The 19,135-nt window shown below is 39.4% G+C and overlaps 1 protein-coding gene across 6 annotated transcripts in view; it reads left to right on the forward strand.

Moving 5' to 3' along the window:
• HMGCLL1 (3-hydroxy-3-methylglutaryl-CoA lyase like 1) overlaps window positions 1-19,135 on the forward strand; it is a 121,359-nt gene that overhangs the window by 71,095 nt on the left and 31,129 nt on the right. For 4 of the 6 annotated variants that reach the window (XM_075414654.1, XM_075414658.1, XM_075414657.1 and 1 more), the window contains 2 exons: window positions 10,916-11,041; window positions 15,348-15,463. The exons of 1 other annotated variant lie outside the window; for it this stretch is intronic. In XM_075414654.1, the coding sequence (XP_075270769.1) occupies window positions 10,916-11,041; window positions 15,348-15,461 (240 nt within the window). In that variant the 3' untranslated portion in view covers window positions 15,462-15,463. Of the gene's footprint in view, window positions 1-10,915; window positions 11,042-13,104; window positions 13,211-15,347; window positions 15,464-19,135 lie in introns of those variants that run through there. One more of the 6 variants, XR_012763247.1, reaches the window with a different exon arrangement.

Here is a 19,135-nt window from a genome sequence, read left to right on the forward strand (position 1 = left end):
TACCATACATCTTGGCAATCTGCTTTTCTTTATGCTGAGCAGGTTTTGTCAATGAATTTTAGGGATCAGAATCTCTGAACTTCCTTACATCCTACATACTAAAATAGAATACAGTATTGTTTCACTCAGGGAATTGTGAAAATAGAATTGGAAGGCTCAAAATAATAGTTATACCCGAATAAAAATTGCAGGTTTCATTTAACAGCATTAACTGTATAAGTTATTTTTTGCTTAGACTTTAAGTCTCATACGGAGTGATAGTGAATGGTGGAGATATACAGCTATTCAGCTTGAGATAGGATGCACATTTCTTCATTTCTGTTGTGAAATATATCTCCAGAAACGAGAAGAGGAATCTCTCACATTAGAAAATAACTGCTATGAGCATATACTATCTATTGTAAGCCTGAAGCATAGATAGTGTATATTAATATAAAATGAAGAAGATCTTGTGGATTATGGAAAAACTAAACTCTAATTCAAAATTCTACGTGTCCTTGTAATACATTTTGAATTAATCTGAATAACTAGAACAATGCATAAAGATAACACTTTTATACACTTGATGAAAGTTAAAGCAATTTCCCTGTTCTAAGTAGCAAATTGTATCACTATATAATGTGTGACTCCCTTTAGAAAGCTTCAGGTATCTTCTTTTGCAAAATAAGTGGCCCTGGAAATTAACAGAGCTGTTGCTTTTCTTTTTTTCCCCAAAAAGATGAAAATGGTAACTACAGTTAAAAAGTTGAAAACAGACTTTTGTTCTCTGATACAATCAGGTCCTTTTCTTTCTGACTGCTTATTAATAAATTCTGATTTTTGTTGATTGTTATTGAGGTCTGCAAGAGGAGTCAAATCTATGAACTCCAACTGCAGGTTAGAACTACTACTACTACTACTACTACTGCTGCTAATGATACATTCTGGAAGTCCATGTCTTTGCTCAAGCAAGCTCCCAGTGAATAATAATTTCAGTAAAGTAAGAATTAGTCCAATCCACTTTTATACAGCTGAGGAGTTTCAAAAGATCTGGGTCTGTATAAAATACCAGACTTTTCTAAGAAGTTAACTGTGCTGCTAGAGCTTTAAATCTTACTGTTGCATAAGGAGATTGAAAGTCCAGCAAAATCTGATTGAAAAGTGGAGAGGCAAAGATGAAGTTAAGGAGGGGCTAGGCTTTTCAGGGACAGGCGCAGAACCCACCACCATCCTGGTGTTTCTGAAGTAGCTGAGAACTTCAGCTACAACAGAATCTTCCTTTTGGATGTTGCCATGTGTTTATGAAGCACAGGGCAGTTTGGTTCTCAAATGAGAAAAAGCCATAGGCAGGAGTTTTGTGGTTCACTACCTGGGTGTCCCACATTACCCAATAGTTAGGACATTTATAGAAGGAAGCTGAAGAAAAAAACCTGAGCCGCAGGTAGGATATTATCACTGCTAGACTGCTCGATGTATTTGTGTCACCAGTGCTGAATCTGCTCCATTTCTAAGTCAGTGAAATATTTCTGGGATGGTTTTTGGGGGGGAAGTTTGTAGCCTAGCTTGATTACTTTTAAATAGGTGAAGTGTGAGGGAAGATGTTAGTTACAACAGTAACCTGAGCAACTAAAAGCATAGGTGCTGACATCAGAGGAAAAGCCTTGGAAGCATGAGATAGGAATAGTCATACACTTTAAACTGTAATGTGCATCAGATCATTTAACATGTTGTTACTGCCATTGTGTTTGGGATAGCAGCCAAAACCTTCAGCAGACATTCTGGTGTGTGGCAGAGACACGGAAGACGTGGATTGCAGGATATTTACCAACTGCTCCCTCACCTTCTATATCATCTCATCCAGGAGAAACAGGTGTAGGTCTAGTTGTCAAGCTGTGCTTGGGAACAATACTGTGAGTCACTAATATCTGAAAAGGCCTTTTCACTCTTAAATGTGGAAGCTCACTATGCACTCCAGATGACAGCACTGGGTGAAGCTGAGTTAGTTGTGGAAGAAAATGTCCTTGTGCTAGAACTAACATCAGTCTTAGTATCCAACAGGTATCAGTCATAATGTTCAACAACTTAAACTGGGGTCGCATCTTTAATCTGCCTTAGCATTCCTTGGAGAAAGCGACACAGAAGAAGGCAGAGAAGAGGCTGAGCTTAGTATTTACAGGCACCTGAAGAACCCATTAGAGTTCCTGATGTCATGCTGGGGTCCCTCCACCCATGCTGGTCCATTGAGCTTCCCCAGCTTCCACACCAGTGAGCCAGTGGTGGTTTTCAGCCTGTGAAGACCACACATGTTGTGTGGGTTATCAGCCCCAGACATGGAGCTAATACTTCTGTAGGGCTCCACAGCACATCTGGAGATGAGCCCTGTGGATGCACAGAAGGTCCCAATTTTTGTTGACTGGGTGGCAGGTGGATGTGATTTCAGAGACAGGATGGGGAATGAAAGTCAAAACAAAGTGGGTTTGTGGGTGGGTGATGTTCCTGGCTCTAGGGGAGTCAGGTGCTGCTGTGTGAGGGCTCTGGCTGAATTGAAGTCAGATGGGATTTTAGATACTGTTACCATTTTATTCCTTTAGTTCCTGGTGCTGACATACCGTAATACTAGCATGGAATGAAAATAGTTCTGCTCTGCTTTCCCAGCTTGCTTATAAATGGCTTCATTGCTAGTAATTTATTTTATAAAAATAGATGTTGTCTGCCACCCACCTATCTTGATTGCTCACACTGGTACAAGCTAGTGTCCTCTGCCACTTGGTGCATCATGCTGAAAGTCTTCTGTTTATACAAAGTGAGGGAAATTAGACCTCAACAAGCAGTTTTGGCCACTCAGCTTAAGCCGTGGAGTGAATCAACAGAAATTGGTCTTCCAGTAACTAGAAGGGTTGGGAGTTGGCAGAAGCTAACCAGGACTGAAGAACAAGATCAAAAGATTTTGTAGTTTCTTTATAAGGTATAGATACCATTAAAAGGGATACCTAAAATGTATGAACTAAGTTATATGTTCCTTGAATGTAGCAAAAAGTAGCGTTTTCAGATACTCTGATGCTCAGGTCAGATTTGCCATTTTCATTGATGAATTCACATGTTCCACATTTGCCACGTGTGCTTCAAATACTAGATCAGTGCCTTTCCCTGATTCTCCATAGTAGCACTCCATATTGTAACTCACAGTGAAGTGCATTCCCTGCAGTCTGCAGCTCAAACATTGATTTTACCTGTGGTTCCATCCTGCATTCAACCCATTCTCAGCTGACATCTCATAATTCAGCCATCATGATAATTCAGACCTTTTATTTTAGTGGGTACATCTCGACTCTGCTTATCCTCCATGAGCCATCCCCTGCAAAGTGAGCTGATTTTGTTTCTTCATTGGGCCTTCACTGTCAGCAGTTCCAAACATGTTTTCTCCAGTCTCAGCAAATTTTTCCTCTCCCAGAGCAACCCTCAGTAACTTTACCATCAAGTTAAGTAATCTTTGTATCTTCCCTGTCCATTCAATGCCTTCAGTTTATTTTTATTCATTTACACTGTCACGTAGCACATGGCAAAAACCTGGCTATCACCTGGTTACACGTAGGGCACAGACAGCCTGGCGCAGTTGTTCCACCTCTGGACTAGATGATGCTCTCCCTGCCTACCCTGAAGCTGCCCTTTGCCTTTCCTTTCTGGTTCCCCCTTTCCCTCCAGATCCCAAGACTATTATTTTCTCTGCTGTACCTATTTAGCTGGTCTTCTGACTGTGTCCTGACTTAAATCTATAAAACGAATATCTCATGTTTTTAGATTGGATTATTTCACTACACGTAGCAAGCAGACAAACTGTTAAACCACCAGAGTTTTACTTGAGAGCAGCAACTTCTGCTGAAGAGCATCTGGGGCAATAACTGCTTACATCAAATCAGCAGCAGCTGACCTGGGAGATCTGGCAATACCCTGGGTTGCTTGGGAGGGGGAAGGAAGGGAGACTGGAAGGTCACGCAGTGCTCTGATGGTCATTCAGGGATTTCGACAAGACCTTGGAATGTGTCTCCTGCTCCCCCTGCGGGTTTTGTGATCCTTAGCAGGGGAGCAGCTCTAGCAGCGCACAGCCCCGTATTAGCAAACTCTAGTGTCTTGTAAATAAGAGTGCGCACATTCAGAAAGGGAGCAAAATATATCTCATAGGCAAGACTGATAGTGATTTGTGAACGTCTGCTTCCCAATATTAATTTTGTTATGGCGGAGGATTTTTATTAGGAGTTTCTAAGTTTTTCAGAATCTCAAAATCAGTCTCATGTTTAATGTCATTCATTCCCCCTAAACATCCATGACCGTTCTCTGAAGAACTGGTTCTACAACCCACATCTCAGCTGCTCGAGCCTGCTGGTGAGAGGCGTTCTGTGCAGGTGATGCTGTCAGCCAGAGGCACATGTTTCCCAACTCAGTTTCAGTGAAATTGCTTTCGAGTTCTTTGTTGAGGTTGAGTGAAAGAGCATGGTCAGCTGCTGCTCTCTTGACCCTGGGGCATTTTAGCTACTGGGCTGACCAGTTCCTGACAATAAAGTAGAACTTTCCTAAGCTGAGACTAAGTCCAGACCGTGTGATCTCTTAAATTGAATCAGTGCTCCTCTTGTGCCAAACATGAGAGTGCAAACCTACAAGAATACCTCCAAGAAGCTCATGTTAGCATTATTGAATATTAGCATAACAAAGTGTTTTTCTTCCCCAAAACTTGTTCTTAGAAGTGGCCAACCACATTTTTCACTAAAACTTTCCAAAACACTCCAGCCCGAAGGAGAGCCGAAGCATGGAAAATAGAAGCTCCAGCAGTTAAAGGCTGACAAAGTAAAAAACAACTGAAAATAGGGCCTTATGATGGAAAGTGCTAGGGAACTTTAACTCTAGATGTCATTTTCAGCTTTGCTTATAATAAATGTGTCAGTAGCAATATGAAAAGATGTGTGCAGTAAGTTAAACGAATGCTGTATTAACCTATTGTATGCAGCACGTCTGCCCACAAATTGCTTGCATCTCAGTATGTTTCAGGAGGAAAGGATTTTTTTTTTCCTGAATGTATTAATTTTCTAACTAAATAAACGGAGACATTATAGATTTTAATGTAACAGTGACACCCTGTGGTCAATTGTGATGAAGTTTACTCTGAAAAGTAGTGTTTTCATTTGTGATGTATTAATCTTCCGCAACAGTGGAGAGAAAAACAAACAGGAAGGAAAGGCAGTTAACTTTCAGGGTTTTCCACAGAGAGATGTTGTCCCACTTTATTGCCTTATCTGTAGAAATATGTGCTTCAAATTGCTCAAATACGAAAATAATGTTTATTTATATACATTTCTTATTGAAATAAAGGGGGGTGGCAAGCCTGGATTTTAGACAACTTGGTGATATAACACCTGGAAGGTACTCTGTGGGACAGCCACTTTACAAAGCATTGCTGGCATAGTTATTTATATTTCTGTGGCTGTCTATATCTCCACAGGAGAAGGAGTTTTCCCTGATGGCGTACCATCAGTAGTGATGGGTAGCAGACTGATGCCAGAGGGACACAGTAAAAGGACAGTACCACGCCACGAGTGCCAGCTAGGCACTGACAGGGCTGCAGGATTAAACAGTTGGAAGCGTTAGTCGTGTGCTGCCTGCTGTGTGGCCAGTCTTTGACCTAACCCATGTAGGTCCTCCTTTTGCTTCTTCCTCCCTTCCTTCTCCCTTCCTTCTGCCTTCCTTGAATAAATGCTGAACTAACATACTGATATTTTGTCATATCTATGTGCACCTATCTTTAAGGCATTGTGGTTCTGAACTTTACAATGCTGTGGCCCCTAAACTTTCTGGAACAACACATCTTTTCCTATTTAATAACTATTTTATGCATACCTGGAATCCTTTATACTATGGTTTCAAAATTTCATACCTTAAAAAAATCCCAATTTATGAGAGACCCAGTTTATAGTGTCTGATTTATACCCCATGCATCCCTGGAGTTACTGATGCTGATCTTGCCATTTTTTAAAGAAGGAGAAAGTTAATTTTCTGTCAGATGAAGCCAGGTTTAAAGATCAGTAAGGAAGGAGACTGACTGTCCCAACAAGAAGTTATGGGAAGGTAGTAAAGCAAACTGAGAAACACGAAGCATTTATTATTCACTGGCAATAATGGTTTCCTGTTAGAACTGGCTATTTGACAAAGGTGATGAATTTAATTCCTTGCTCTCTCACTGGGGAGTTAGGAAGTTAGCATGGGACAGGAGCAAAAAGTTTTCAGCCTTCTCTAGAGAGTAAGCTAAAGCTAGCCAAAGCTACAGTTTGGAAGGTGTTCAGGAACCACTGTCAGGAATTTAGTGATTATCAAAACTCTGCAAGTGTCAAAAAAGACTGGAGCACTTAAGCTGTCCTGGAAGCCAAGCCATTGTTCACCCACACATGTCCATACACGAGCAGCTCAGTGAGTGCTCAGCTAGGACATATCCCACAAAATAGCTGCAGTGCAACTTCTCATGGATCCCAGCACAATTTAGTGCCTGTCAGGAAGTGACAACGAGACTGTGGGCTTTTTAAAGATCTGGTACTGACAGTGAATGTTTTGCAAGCTGAGATTGCTGAAAGGCTTGAAACTCATTATCTCCTGTGAAAGCCTGACAAATATTGGACGTGTGATGAGGGAGGAGGCCTTGTTCTACACATTATGTCAATTTTTAGCTTTTCTTTTAGAGCCTCTTTGGCTTTTAATGGTTGCAAAAGCAAAACAGCTTCATAGCTGCTCAGACTTGCAGAGAAGTTATTTATTAGGTGCTATTTCAGACTATGTTCTTGGACAGACTGGGCAGTAATATTAACCTCCAAATTAGTTAGTAGTGCTGCTGAAGGATGTTTTCCAACATCTGTTTTTAGCACTGTTAGAATGGAGCTTGTCTTATGGATTATTTAAGGACTTTTTGAATGGGGCCACACTGGAGATGAACTGCAGTGATTCTGCACACAAATCAGAAAACACATTATATTTGCCTGTACAACAGGCAAGAACAGACAGATGCAACTGAGCCTGCTACTGAAATGCAGTATGTTGCAGTAGACTCTTACCAGAAGTGTTGTGAAGAGAGCTTTAAAGGACAGTATCTTAAAGGCAGAGACACTTGCTCACTGCATATTAAGAGCACTGATTTGAAGACATGTCAGATTCAGAGGTTAGTCAGAGCTGCTGTATTATATACATCGTGTGAAGACCTTGTCTACAACTGACTGAATCTTAAAATGGCAAATCTATCCTGATGCAGATACAATTACAGAGAGATAAACATGTTTATACACTACTTCTGGGAGGTAATGGTTTAAGTGCCCTGTGCTAGGATGAAAGTCACCACACCAATGTAAAGCTGTGACTAGACTTTCTCCTTATTCTGTTTAGCCATAATAGTTGACGATTTGTAAGACATAGCAATTATCAGCATCCGTCATCTGGAGGTTACTGCTCCCACTGCTTAGCCAGCAGAAGGCATCATTTTTTATGCTCTTGGATCTACATTAGGCTAAATTGACTCAGCTTACTCCAGCTTCCAGTGGAGGTAGTCTGAATTAACTTAGACAAAGCTGCCTGAGACTGCTAGGAAGGGCTTAGACAAAGATAGGTATTTCATGTTACCTTCGTGTAGCTGTGGTATCCCATACCCCTCCAAGTACTCACAAACACTTTCAACAGATAATAGTAAGCAACATGTACCCCAGTGTTACAAGACGTGCACTGCAAATGAAGAATTATGGTGGCATCACAAGTGTTTACAGAGGCATATCAAGAAATTCATATGTATGTATATCCAATGCCTTTGGAAGACACACCCTTTTAATGCTGGCAGCGTATTTTTTCTTGTTTTTTTCTCACAGTGAAGGCCCTGTGAAGCACCAGAGAGGCTCTCCCGGCTTTGACCTGGCAAATTTTTTCTGACTGTTTTCACCAAATACAATTTAGTTGATATTTTTGCTGCTTTTGCACAAGGACAAGCATTTCATGAGATTATTCACTGGGGTTAGAAAATGACTGCTTATATGCTACTAAATCTGTTTCTGAGTCTGTTGATCTCCCTTGGGAGTGTAACAGCCGTGATGTACCTCAGCACATTATTTGCCTATAGCTTTTGTCCCCATGTAGAAGGTACTGAACATCAAGAAGAATGCTCTAGCGGTTATGACATAACCTTATAGCTGGGTTAGAAACTCCGTGAAAGACACTTTCTTCTACCTTTTCATCTCTGAAACAGTAATTTCTGATGGAAATCTTAAATTAGACTCAGATAGCAGATGTGGTAGTGGGTTGCATGCTTGTATCATCCCAGCACATCTACATGTTAATCACCCTTTTTTCTTGCCCAGACCTTCACCATACCTTTCTACTAAGAAGCATTAGGTATGTTTCTGCAGGGACACTTGCAAGCCTGAAAGCTGCCACTGTGGATCTTGAAGCAATGACTTGCAGAGTAAATGTATGAATCTTAGAAGTTAGTGCAAAAAGAGTCAGAATTTCCAGTTGAAAGGTATCATAAATGCATATTCCCTGTGTATTGGGCACAGATGTATTGTATAACACATTTTCCGACCGGTGGGTTACACATACAAAGTGTGTGACAAGTGACTGAAATGTGAAAGGTACTTTGGTGATTCACTCCATAATCCACAGGTTAGTGTACTTTAAAGTACAATATCCCTTCTTAGAGAGTCTCATTGTGTGAGCAATGTTAAGCAGTACTGTCTTGCCTGTCACAGTTACGCACCTCGGCTCCTTTGAGGTCTTTATTACAGGCTTTGAGCAGCTACCTAGCTCATGATAATGTTCCCTGTCTCAGAATAGGACCTGGGACATCACGTCATTGGATTGTTCTTTATTATTTCCCTCCAGAAATGTTGGAACTTCAGAGCCTGTAAGACCAATGACAAAACTATGAAAAGCACTGTTAAAACTAGCAACAAATACAACAAAACATTAGGGAGGTTTATTTCAGAACGAAAAAAAAAAAAAACACCTAATCATTCAGATGAGGGACTTAGCAACTGCAACATGTAGGACATCATCTTTTGCCTACCTTGCCAGCTGGTTGTATGCATGGCTGTGAAGGAGAAGCCTAGGCTCCTAGCCTAGCCTGCGGGGACCTGTAGGTCCCTCAGAAGGAGAGCAACAGAAATCAGCTCTCTGTGCATCCAGGCCTCTAAGCTGATCTTACTGACTTGCAAATGTGAGTGAGAGGCATGGTTTAACCTCTGAATCTCTCTGGACCCGAAGTCAGAGTTGGAGTTTTGAAAACTTATCTCTGGACAGAAACTCCTGTCCTGAATTTTAGCTGTCTATGCACTCTGATTCAGTCTGCCTGACTTCTCCTTCTAAACTTTCGGTGTATGTCTGCCTAAATTAGCCATAGGGGGAGGAGAAGCCTCTAGTATGCTTAAGGTAGAGAGAAGCCGGTGTCTTTGAAGACCTGATGACCTTTCTGCCTAATACCATTGCCTGCCTCTGATTATCTCTAGAGCCTGAATGCCTCCGAAGGCATCTAATCTTCTTCAAGGGGAACACTGAAGTGCTTTCTCCGACAAGGGAGACCCAGTGTCCTGGATCACATACCTAACATGTTATAGCAGAAAAAAATGCTTCCCAATTTCAGCGTTATTTGAAAATCTAATCACAGAAAGAAGAGGGTGCAAGAGCTCACTAAGCAAATCAGTGAAAATCACAGGCTCAGGTTTTTTCCCTCCCTGACCAGTTTTCCAGGGAAGGCTTTATCCCATAGGAAATTTAATATTCTCTGGTGGGCAGAGTTGGTAAGCGGTTTACTTTTTTTGTCATGAATATACTGACAGAGGATCAGGAGAGAGAAGGCACTTGGATGCAGTAGGAAGAAGACAAAAGTTGGAGAATTATGAATTTGTGACAGCTGAGTGTTTTTTCAAGACTTAATTTAAATGAGAAAGCTTAACATTGTGCACCAGGTATCCCCTTAAAAATATTCAGAGTAAAGCTCAGAACCTGTATCTGTGGAGAATTTTCATGCTATCCAAGCTATTCAGTTATTCCAAACATCTTAAAGATAAGACTTTTGAATGCTGCTCCAGGACTTCTAGGGTGTGAAATTTACTATGTTGAGAGTTGTGTTTTCTTCTAGACTGGTGAATATGATACATAAAGGGTCAGCTCCACCAGGATAAAGTTCTTTAAACTTTTATTTGCAGTTGATTTCAACCCATGAACTTTTTAACATTTGCCAAAATGTAATTCTTCCTTACATTGTGGTGTTCAATTTTAGGTGAAAACATCATGTAGTCTTCCTCTAAAACAAGAACAAAAATTTATTTACATGCTAGCTTCATGATGTCTAATAAAGAGGAAAGAAAAGAAAATTAGAAGAGAGAAAATGCTTGGTACGTTCTGTGTGGAAGAATAGCCATTAATACAAAACACATTTTAGAGTGTAGATGTCACAAAATCATTTGGATGACGCATAAGTCAGATGCTAGTATTAAGACTTCCAACTTGCAAAGACTTATACATATGCTTAAAATTATACGTTTGTATAAACACACTGATTGTGTTTGGTTGCATGTAAGCCCTTGCAGGAATAGTTGCAGGCTATTTAAAAACAATGCGTAGAGAGATAAAGAGAGAAAAAACATAAACCTCTGTTTGGCTCTAAAACAGCAATCATCTTATCTGTCAAAATCACACGTAATGGACTGTTAGTTCTCTGGTCCACATCCTGTGTTTGAAGACTCTTACCTTATAAAGATGTCAGGAGTAAGGCCATTGTAAGCAATTTCCTCCAAGGAACACATCCATTTGTGGAGAAATGTGTATTTTATCCATGGTAATTAATATGTATAGCCTGCTGTTTAAGAATAATTATAAATAATACTCTGTGCTGATACTGCATTCTTGTGTTGTTATCTTCCAGATGGGAGTTGCTGTAGTGGATTCATCTGTTGCGGGACTGGGTGGTTGTCCCTATGCAAAAGGTGCTACTGGAAATGTAGCCACAGAGGATGTGGTATACATGCTTAATGGTCTGGGGATCAATACAGTAAGATAATCTTACTTTTTACTTAAGACACTAAGGAAAACAAAAATACTTTTCTAGAAAACGTGAGATACATACCTGACGATTACTTGTGCTGTACAATAAAATATTGGGAGAAAACAGTTTTTGCAAACTTAGAGCTTTAACATGGCTCAATGCATAACGTGAATGATGTTGTCTTCACTAGCAATGTAGAGTTGCACATTTGACAGGAATTTGATTAACCCCCGTCTCTCTACCTGAAGCTATGAGAAGCTCAGTGGCAACTGCTTTGAGTCATTGCTCTGCCTCAGTAATCACAAAAACATCACTGCTGTAGACGTTGTTCCAGCAGGCTGATCAGCTCTTCAGTGGAAAGGCTGAGCGGACCTCCACTTTTTTCACAGAGCTTCGGATTTGTTTCATAGTGCTTATTAATTTGTTGTCAGTTTTTCTGGCTTTAAAGTAGAAAAAAATTGTGGTATTTGGAGCCCAAACACAGGGCATTGCTATTTCTCAGGTATCCACATAATATATTCCAAAATTGTACAAAATCCGTTACCGGCTAGCAGACTTCACAGTCATTTCTATTTCCAGCCCTGTTCTTGCAGGAGAGGACAAAGCAGCTGATCTGCACTGAGCTGCTCTTTAGTGAACCTCACCAGTGAGCACCTACACTTCAAGAGCACACACTGAGTATCCCTGGCTTGGCTGGCATGTTAATTATTCTGTATTCCTGGGAACAAAGTAATGCTGCCTTCTCCCAAGAATATGCTCTTTGGTCTTCTTGTTGGTCATCATTGCTCTGGAAATGTGACATAATGAGTTTGTACTAACTCAAGCAATACAGTGACTTTACCTTTAACTTAGACATAGACTTTGAGAGTCAAGTTCAAAGGGGAACACATAAAGAGCCGCCAAAACTGCAACGTTTGTGGTTTGCATTTGAACTACTGCAGAAAGAAGTTGAAAAGCCTGATGTCTGAAACAGAAAGATCTGAGTTACTGGGGAGCTTATCACTTGTCTGTAGGTTGCAGTTCGGTGTGGCATACTTGCCAACGGAGTTCCTTGACAGAAAAGGATCATGGAACTTGTTTCTGAGTTGTACATCCCCTGAGCACTGTTAGAGCATATTCAGTACCTTACAGAGTTCACTGTAATGTTTATCTGCTTTCATGTGCTTCTTGGGGAGTTCTGGGTAGATGTCCGATACCTGTTTAGAAAAGGTTTAATCGCAGGTGTTCATTGTATAAGTAGACTCTGTTTCGAACTGTTCGTATGTGCTTTGGGGTGGCTATTTTTCATGAAGAAGGTGCTTATACTTTTGAAACAACACGATTCTTTGGAATAAGAAATCATGCATTTCACTTTACATTGTTGTGCACCTTAGACTTAGGCTTTCCGTTTAGTCTTTCCTTGGGCAAAATACTCATTGACTTTTCCAATTGACTGGTAGGAAAAGGAATAAATTTAATAAAAATATCCTGATTAAATGAAATATACATTTTTCCAGGCTTCTTGATAAGATTTATTAATCTGTTAACCATCTGGTGTCCAAGCACTCATCTAGCTTGTCCTAAAGGTTGATAGTAAATCCCATGGAGATAAGAAGCTCACCATCAAGCACGTTGTTCTCCTTTTGTGTTTTTAATTTTAGATTATACTATAGCAAAACACAAGGCTTTTCTTCTTGACGTTTTGCTGGTCCATTAAGAAAAGAGTGGTTTACTGGATGAGAGACACAGAGCCTCAAGATTATTACCTTAATATATGAGTTTTCATCTTTGTAGTGTTGGTTGGTTTTGGTACCATGGCCAATTCTGTAAAATCACTTTTGCAAAAATCCATTAATATGCCCCTTTTTGTGTAATGGCACAAAATGAAATTATAATTGCTAATGCTGTCCTTTTGCAAGGAGTGCTTTCCCATCTTCCTCTCAGCTATGCACTAAAGCTTTCATGTTGTTGACTGAAGTCACTGAAGCTGTCAACCAAAGGATGGACAGTATTTAAGCGTGCATTATTGAGTTCAGATTGACTAGATACATCACAATAATAACTAATGATTGTTCTATACTGTTCTTCAGATCACGTAACCAAGAAGTGATGTATGAAACGAATCTCCAGCAGACTAAATGTGAAATAATTTTCTAGCAGAGCCCATCTACAAAGACATTTATTGGCTGTACCATGGTAATGGACAGATAATTACGTCATATATCATTAATGCTTACGAAACTTTGTAGGGAGACACATACTTTCTATAAAAACAGTTTCTATATGGTTCCTTTGTAATTACAGTGATAGTGCTTATGCTTGTGATGCCTTCAAAGTGCTTGGCAAACAATAAGCCTTTCTGAGAAGCAACTAAGTGCTGTTAGCCTCTCATTACTGACACGGAAACTAAAGTTCAGAGACATAATAGACTTGGTATTTATGAATACTGAATGAGAACTGCTTAATTGAAGTCAATGGGAGTTAAAGGACTTTGCCTTCTGACAGAAGTTTTCTGCCTTAAGGCACTTATCCAAGTTCATAGATACTGTTGGAGATACTTGTCTTTGTGTTTCGTGGTTTCATTCCTTGGTGTCAAGGAATAATTCTCGATATATGGAGTGGTTACCAAGTACACTTAAGTACCTTTCTGAGTATCTATCTGAAGACATATCATTTTGACTCAACAGCCTTACAAACACCTGTCACTACTTTTGTCCCATCCCCGTCTATGAGTCATGCTTGTGAATGATGGGGTTTGTACCCTCGTGGTAATCCTCTTTTGTTCACGACATTTACAGAAGAAAGAAAATGTAAAAGGCAGAGATGTTTGTATTCCATTTAATGAATATGAATTGTGAACATATGTTTCTTATCAACACATATCACATTATGCAGTGCTACAGCACTGGAAATGTGTATTTTGTATAGTTTAGGGTTTTTAGTTTGCCGTATTCCATAATGTAACTATGAAGTTTGCCTACGCTGGTGTGTTTCTCATTTCTTCCTAGTAAAAAAGCACAGATGCTCGAAGAATATTTTAGATTTCGTTATGTGCAATAGCATTCTACAAACTGAGCCTAAGCAAAGACCAGTAAAGGATAAACAGAAAGAGCTGAAATCACCGTTGTTATAACTGTATTAAAATGAGACAGTTATAAAAAGGTGTCTTTGAACAACGTGTTTTAGATGGGACTATGTACTAGAGCTGATTGGAAACGTCGAAGCATTTTTTTTTTGAAATTAAAAATGTTTTTGATTACATTTCCGTGAAGTAATTTCTGTTCTCATTCACATTTTTAGCCAATTCCAGGAATGAAAGAGGCAAAGTTTACTATAGAACATGGAAATAAGTGCTAAATTCAATTAAAGGGTTAAGCATCTAAATTAAATCTTGGTCTGAACTTTAGTGCATAAATCCACAAGTGTTATAAAAGTGTATTTTTGGTGCAATACATCTTGTACTCTTAAATGTCGAGTGACACACTTCTCCCAGTTTTGGGTGACTGCTCCGTGTGTTGGTGGTTTAAAGTTCCTGTTCGCCTCCCTTCTATAGGAACTTTACTGGCTTCTGAATTCTGATCTTTGGAGCGAATGCTTACATGACTTATGAGATCTAAGTCTAAAACTTCTACTATCCATGAGTAATCCAGGAGACTAATAATGCAGTATTTTTTCCTCTTTGATCAGTGATCTGATTTCATTTTAGCAATCAAGCCGCTCTGATATATATCTTAAGTTAGTTAACAAACAGTTGCTTTCTCAAGGAACATTTTTTTAGCAAGGGCAGATCAAACAGCTGCAAATTTTTGCTGTTTTGCTAGCAACGCAAATTGTAATTTTGCATTGAAAGGAGCGTCTTCAAGAAGGAGATTATATTTATTCAAGAGAATGCAGGATCCTGTTTCTCACTGAACTCAGTTCCCAATACAAGTGTGTTTCTTCCATTTTCCTGAGCAAACGGGATACTTATAAGCATGAAGTTTCTTAGCTTTAGGTGATAAATAAGTACAGCACATTAAGTAGACATTATATTTTTCTTCCAGTTTTTTCAAGTTCTTATACCAGTTCTTTATCCCAGATTCTTTTGAGTTTCAAAGATAGCATCAGAGTATTCAGTCTACTGCTGTTAGGATAAGAAGTCACCCTCAAAGCAGTAGAACCTTCCAAACAACTGGAATCTGTGACTATTGTGTAAGTCACTGCAACTCTACTGATCTCCATTACCAACCTATGACATAAATCAGGCCCTTTGTTAGCAAAAAATAGACCCTGCAGAAAAAAACCTTGCAACATGTGCATTCATTATTCTTAACATTTTTCATCTCTTTCTTAGGGAGTAAATCTTTACACAGTGATGGAAGCTGGAAACTTCATCTGTACAGCTTTGAACAAGAAAACAAACTCAAAGGTTGCACAAGCTTCATTCAATACTGGACCTATCAAATAAATGTGGGGGGGGGGGGGGGGGTTCAGCTTAATTGCATTTGCCATCTACCTTGACCAAGGACATTTATGACAAGAAAACAAATATAAGAAAACTGTTTCAGGAAAGAACCAAAATAGAACCCATATGTAACTTTTTATTATGGGAAGAGATACTGTACTGTACTGTCTTGTCAAGAATTGTCTGATTTGTAAGTAAGAAATAAATGACTGTAGTTCAGAACCCTGTGCTTGGTAGTTCTACAGATGAGGAAAACGTATAAACACAAAGACATTTTACCATGTTTTAAACTGAATTTTAGTTCTTTTCAGGGAAACTGAATAGAAGCAGCACATACGTAGTTGATTTTTAATCAAGATGACTTTTAGATTTGTACGAATATTGGCAGTAGTTTATGAGATCCCACACTGTGTGTGTGGCCATTCTATTATGTGTTTTATTTATCTGAATCTTTACTTTTAATTTGTTAAGTCAGTTGTGTTATGAACATGGAGCCAAATCTGAATTCACCAGAAGAATTTTTTAGCAATAGCACTTTTTTATTTTTGTTTTGTTTAACATCTGTTAAGTATATGGATGACTTTATCTTGTTCCAAGACTTTGTGGTGAATGGCAGTCTGCCAGATCCTCCAAATCTAATGCAAATTTCTTTATTTGTTACATATGTTAAATTTGTTGTAGTTGCTTTTTTCCTCAACTGTATTAAAACCTAATTATATGAAACAATTAAAAATTGGCAAGGTTTTCAATCATCATTCAGGATAGAGTAATGTGGAAGGGGCTAAATTTTTGTCCAGTCTTACAGAAACATTTGATTTTTTAAATCTATAATCTATGAATTGACATTCTCACTTGCAAGTCATGAATTTCTGAGGATAATAATATTCTGCTGGAATAGCTTACATGAAGGGAACCACTTACAATTTTTCTTTGTACTGTACTGATAGTGACACTGTACTTTTCAATGTCTTAGTTCAGCAAGATGCCAGTGAACTACATTGTCATTTTTAGATCAGTAACGGACAAATTCAAAGAAGAGCCTTATCCCTTCTATAAGCTGTTCAAATGCACCATGAAAATATTATCATTTTTTCAGTCTGAAACATTAGTGCTGTTATTGGTTGTTTGTGTAGGATCCTTCTCTAATTCTCTGTGCATTTAACCTGGATTTTTTCTGAAAATAGCCTGTTACCATGAAAGTCCAAAACCCTGGACTATGACCGTTTTCCATATTCTCTGTTTTCCTCCAAGATATGAAAGGTTGGAAAAAGATAAGACGAAAGAAAGTGGAAGACAATATGTGAAGAAAGAAAAGGTTGAATTGTTTTTGTCTGGAACTCAACCCTGCCAAGTTACAGCTGAGTCTCAGCTTGCCTTTCAAATTCTGAAGTGAACCCTTTCTGAGATCTTTTAGCCAGTACTGTAGTTTAGAATAATTGGCACGGCTAAGGAAGTCAAATTTTGCATGCCAGGTAACGCAAAGCTAGGAACTTGATATAAAACCTCTATCCTCTTTACGCTGTGATGATAGTCAAAACCAATATAAGCTTCATTGTTTCACTCTTCTCATGGCAAGAGGCAAAGAATATCAAAGAAATGTGTTTAAGTGAGGCAGGAAATTTCTTGCCTATCAATGCAAAATATTAAATTGCACCCCTTCCCGTGGTATCAAGTGAGAAGACTTTCAAGTACGCTTAAAGACATGAACCCCCTGATTTGCTTGGCCTGCTCTGGATGGAGAGTTGGATCACCAGAGAAAATGTTCTGTCCTCATTTTCCCATATTTCAGCTGGGGCTTTGTTATTTTGCAGCCATTACAGCTAATATATAAAAACACAAACTTTAATAAAACTGTGTCTTGAACCTTTCACAGATTTCAAAATTCTGTAATGGGTGAGATCCAATGAAGAAGTGAGGAATCTGCAGCAGTACTTAGGTTGTACTTAGTCTAATAAGTAGTAGTTAAGCCTAAACGAGGTGCCGGAAAGGACTGCCTAACTCCGATGCCATTTACCCCTGAAGGTGACTAGCCACTCTATAATACTTTACTGTTTAACAATAAAATTTCCTCTTTAGTTTGCTTCTGTGCTGGCACAGATATAGCTCATTTTGAGCTGAAGTGTGCAGCTGTCATGTAGGGCCTGATGAAGTTTCTTCGAGCCAAGATCCTGTGAGCAAGTTTAACTGACATGAGCAAGACTGAGCTTCTCACAGAATGAAAGTGAAGTCACCCCTTGAAAAAAAAGTAGCTGTGATGCAGACTGCCTTTAAATACTAGCCTGAATGTGGGACGAAGAAACTGATCTGAGATTAGCTTGCTACTTAGCCTGAGGAGATTCAAATGCACGTTTTTTTGTATCCTAATAAATGGGTCTAACCACTAGGCTATACACAGAACTGAAAAAGAACACTGTAGTAAGTCGGGATGAAGTTGTGCCTGTGGGCAAGAGGGAATTCAAAATTCCTGAGACGACAAAGATAACAAGAAAAACTGTCTCTGCAACAGATAAGGTTTTTTTTCCTTGAAGATGGTGATGAGGGGTTCAACTATAGGCCAGGGTAGGAACTGAACTGATACTGTCCATATTTTTTTGTAAGTATACTAACTAGAACGTCTGAGAAGTGAGCGATTTCACCACTACCGCAACTTTTGTGTTAAATAAAATACCTATGTAGAACATAGACTATAGAATAAAAGAGCTAGTTTTTCTCAGTTCTTTGGAAGTTCTAGACATCTATGTTCCTAACTACCATGAAGGATTGCTAAGTTTGACACTGGGAGACCCTTACACTCTGGAGGAGTTTTCAGATATGCCTCTGTGCGTTGTGCATCCTAGGCTTCTCAGCATCTGGGCTGTCCAGTTTGCAGTTCTGAGGGTCTTTACAGTCCCTATGCACTGAAACAGAGAACCTATTAAATCATGGGGATGAAAAGCCTAAAATGCCTCAGTTCTTTATTAGGTCTGTTTTAGAAACTACTTGGGAGCTTGTGGAGAGCCTTAGATGCAGGTCTGTTATTCTGTAATGATGTGAGCATTGGAAAAGATGAGCAGTCACATCTGGAGCTCATGCTTTACCCACACATTCAGCTTCAACCACATAGTGAGTTACAGTAATCCAGGGTGGAGGTCACAGACAAATAGATTGTTTGTCAGGGTCGTTACAGGGGAGGAAGAAACATAAAGCTGGTTTCAAAAAAACCCCAACGTTTATGTGCCAAAAGTGCCACCTGGGATGAATTTTGGCCTGTGAGTCCAGGTAAGCAATCCCCACAAAACCCTCCTTTACTTGTAATGTGACTGAGAATCCCGAGACATCTCATGTTCTCACTACTAAAATTTGTTAGGCACATAAAGTGCTGCTACTCTGCTTTCCTGGGCTGGCATCATTTTGACTATGCAGACCATTTTTACGCCTAATCTTTGGCTTCACAAAATAGGCATATATTACCCTTAAGAGCAAGGGCTAATCCAGTAGCTGTGCCATGAGCATGTATCACTCACATAGGCAGCATGGAGTTCAACACATAATAAAGCAGCTGAGACTACATCCCTTCAAAAACATGGCGAGAACTGTAAGTGATGGAAAGGTGCTACTGCCTCCAGTGCTTCTGAATTTCTAAATCTTAATGCTTATATTAAGAGTAACTCACCACTGGACATGCTTGCTCATTAATC

The sequence above is a fragment of the Opisthocomus hoazin genome, chromosome 2 (genome assembly GCF_030867145.1).
Source record: "Opisthocomus hoazin isolate bOpiHoa1 chromosome 2, bOpiHoa1.hap1, whole genome shotgun sequence".
In the NCBI taxonomy this organism is placed as follows: domain Eukaryota; kingdom Metazoa; phylum Chordata; class Aves; order Opisthocomiformes; family Opisthocomidae; genus Opisthocomus; species Opisthocomus hoazin.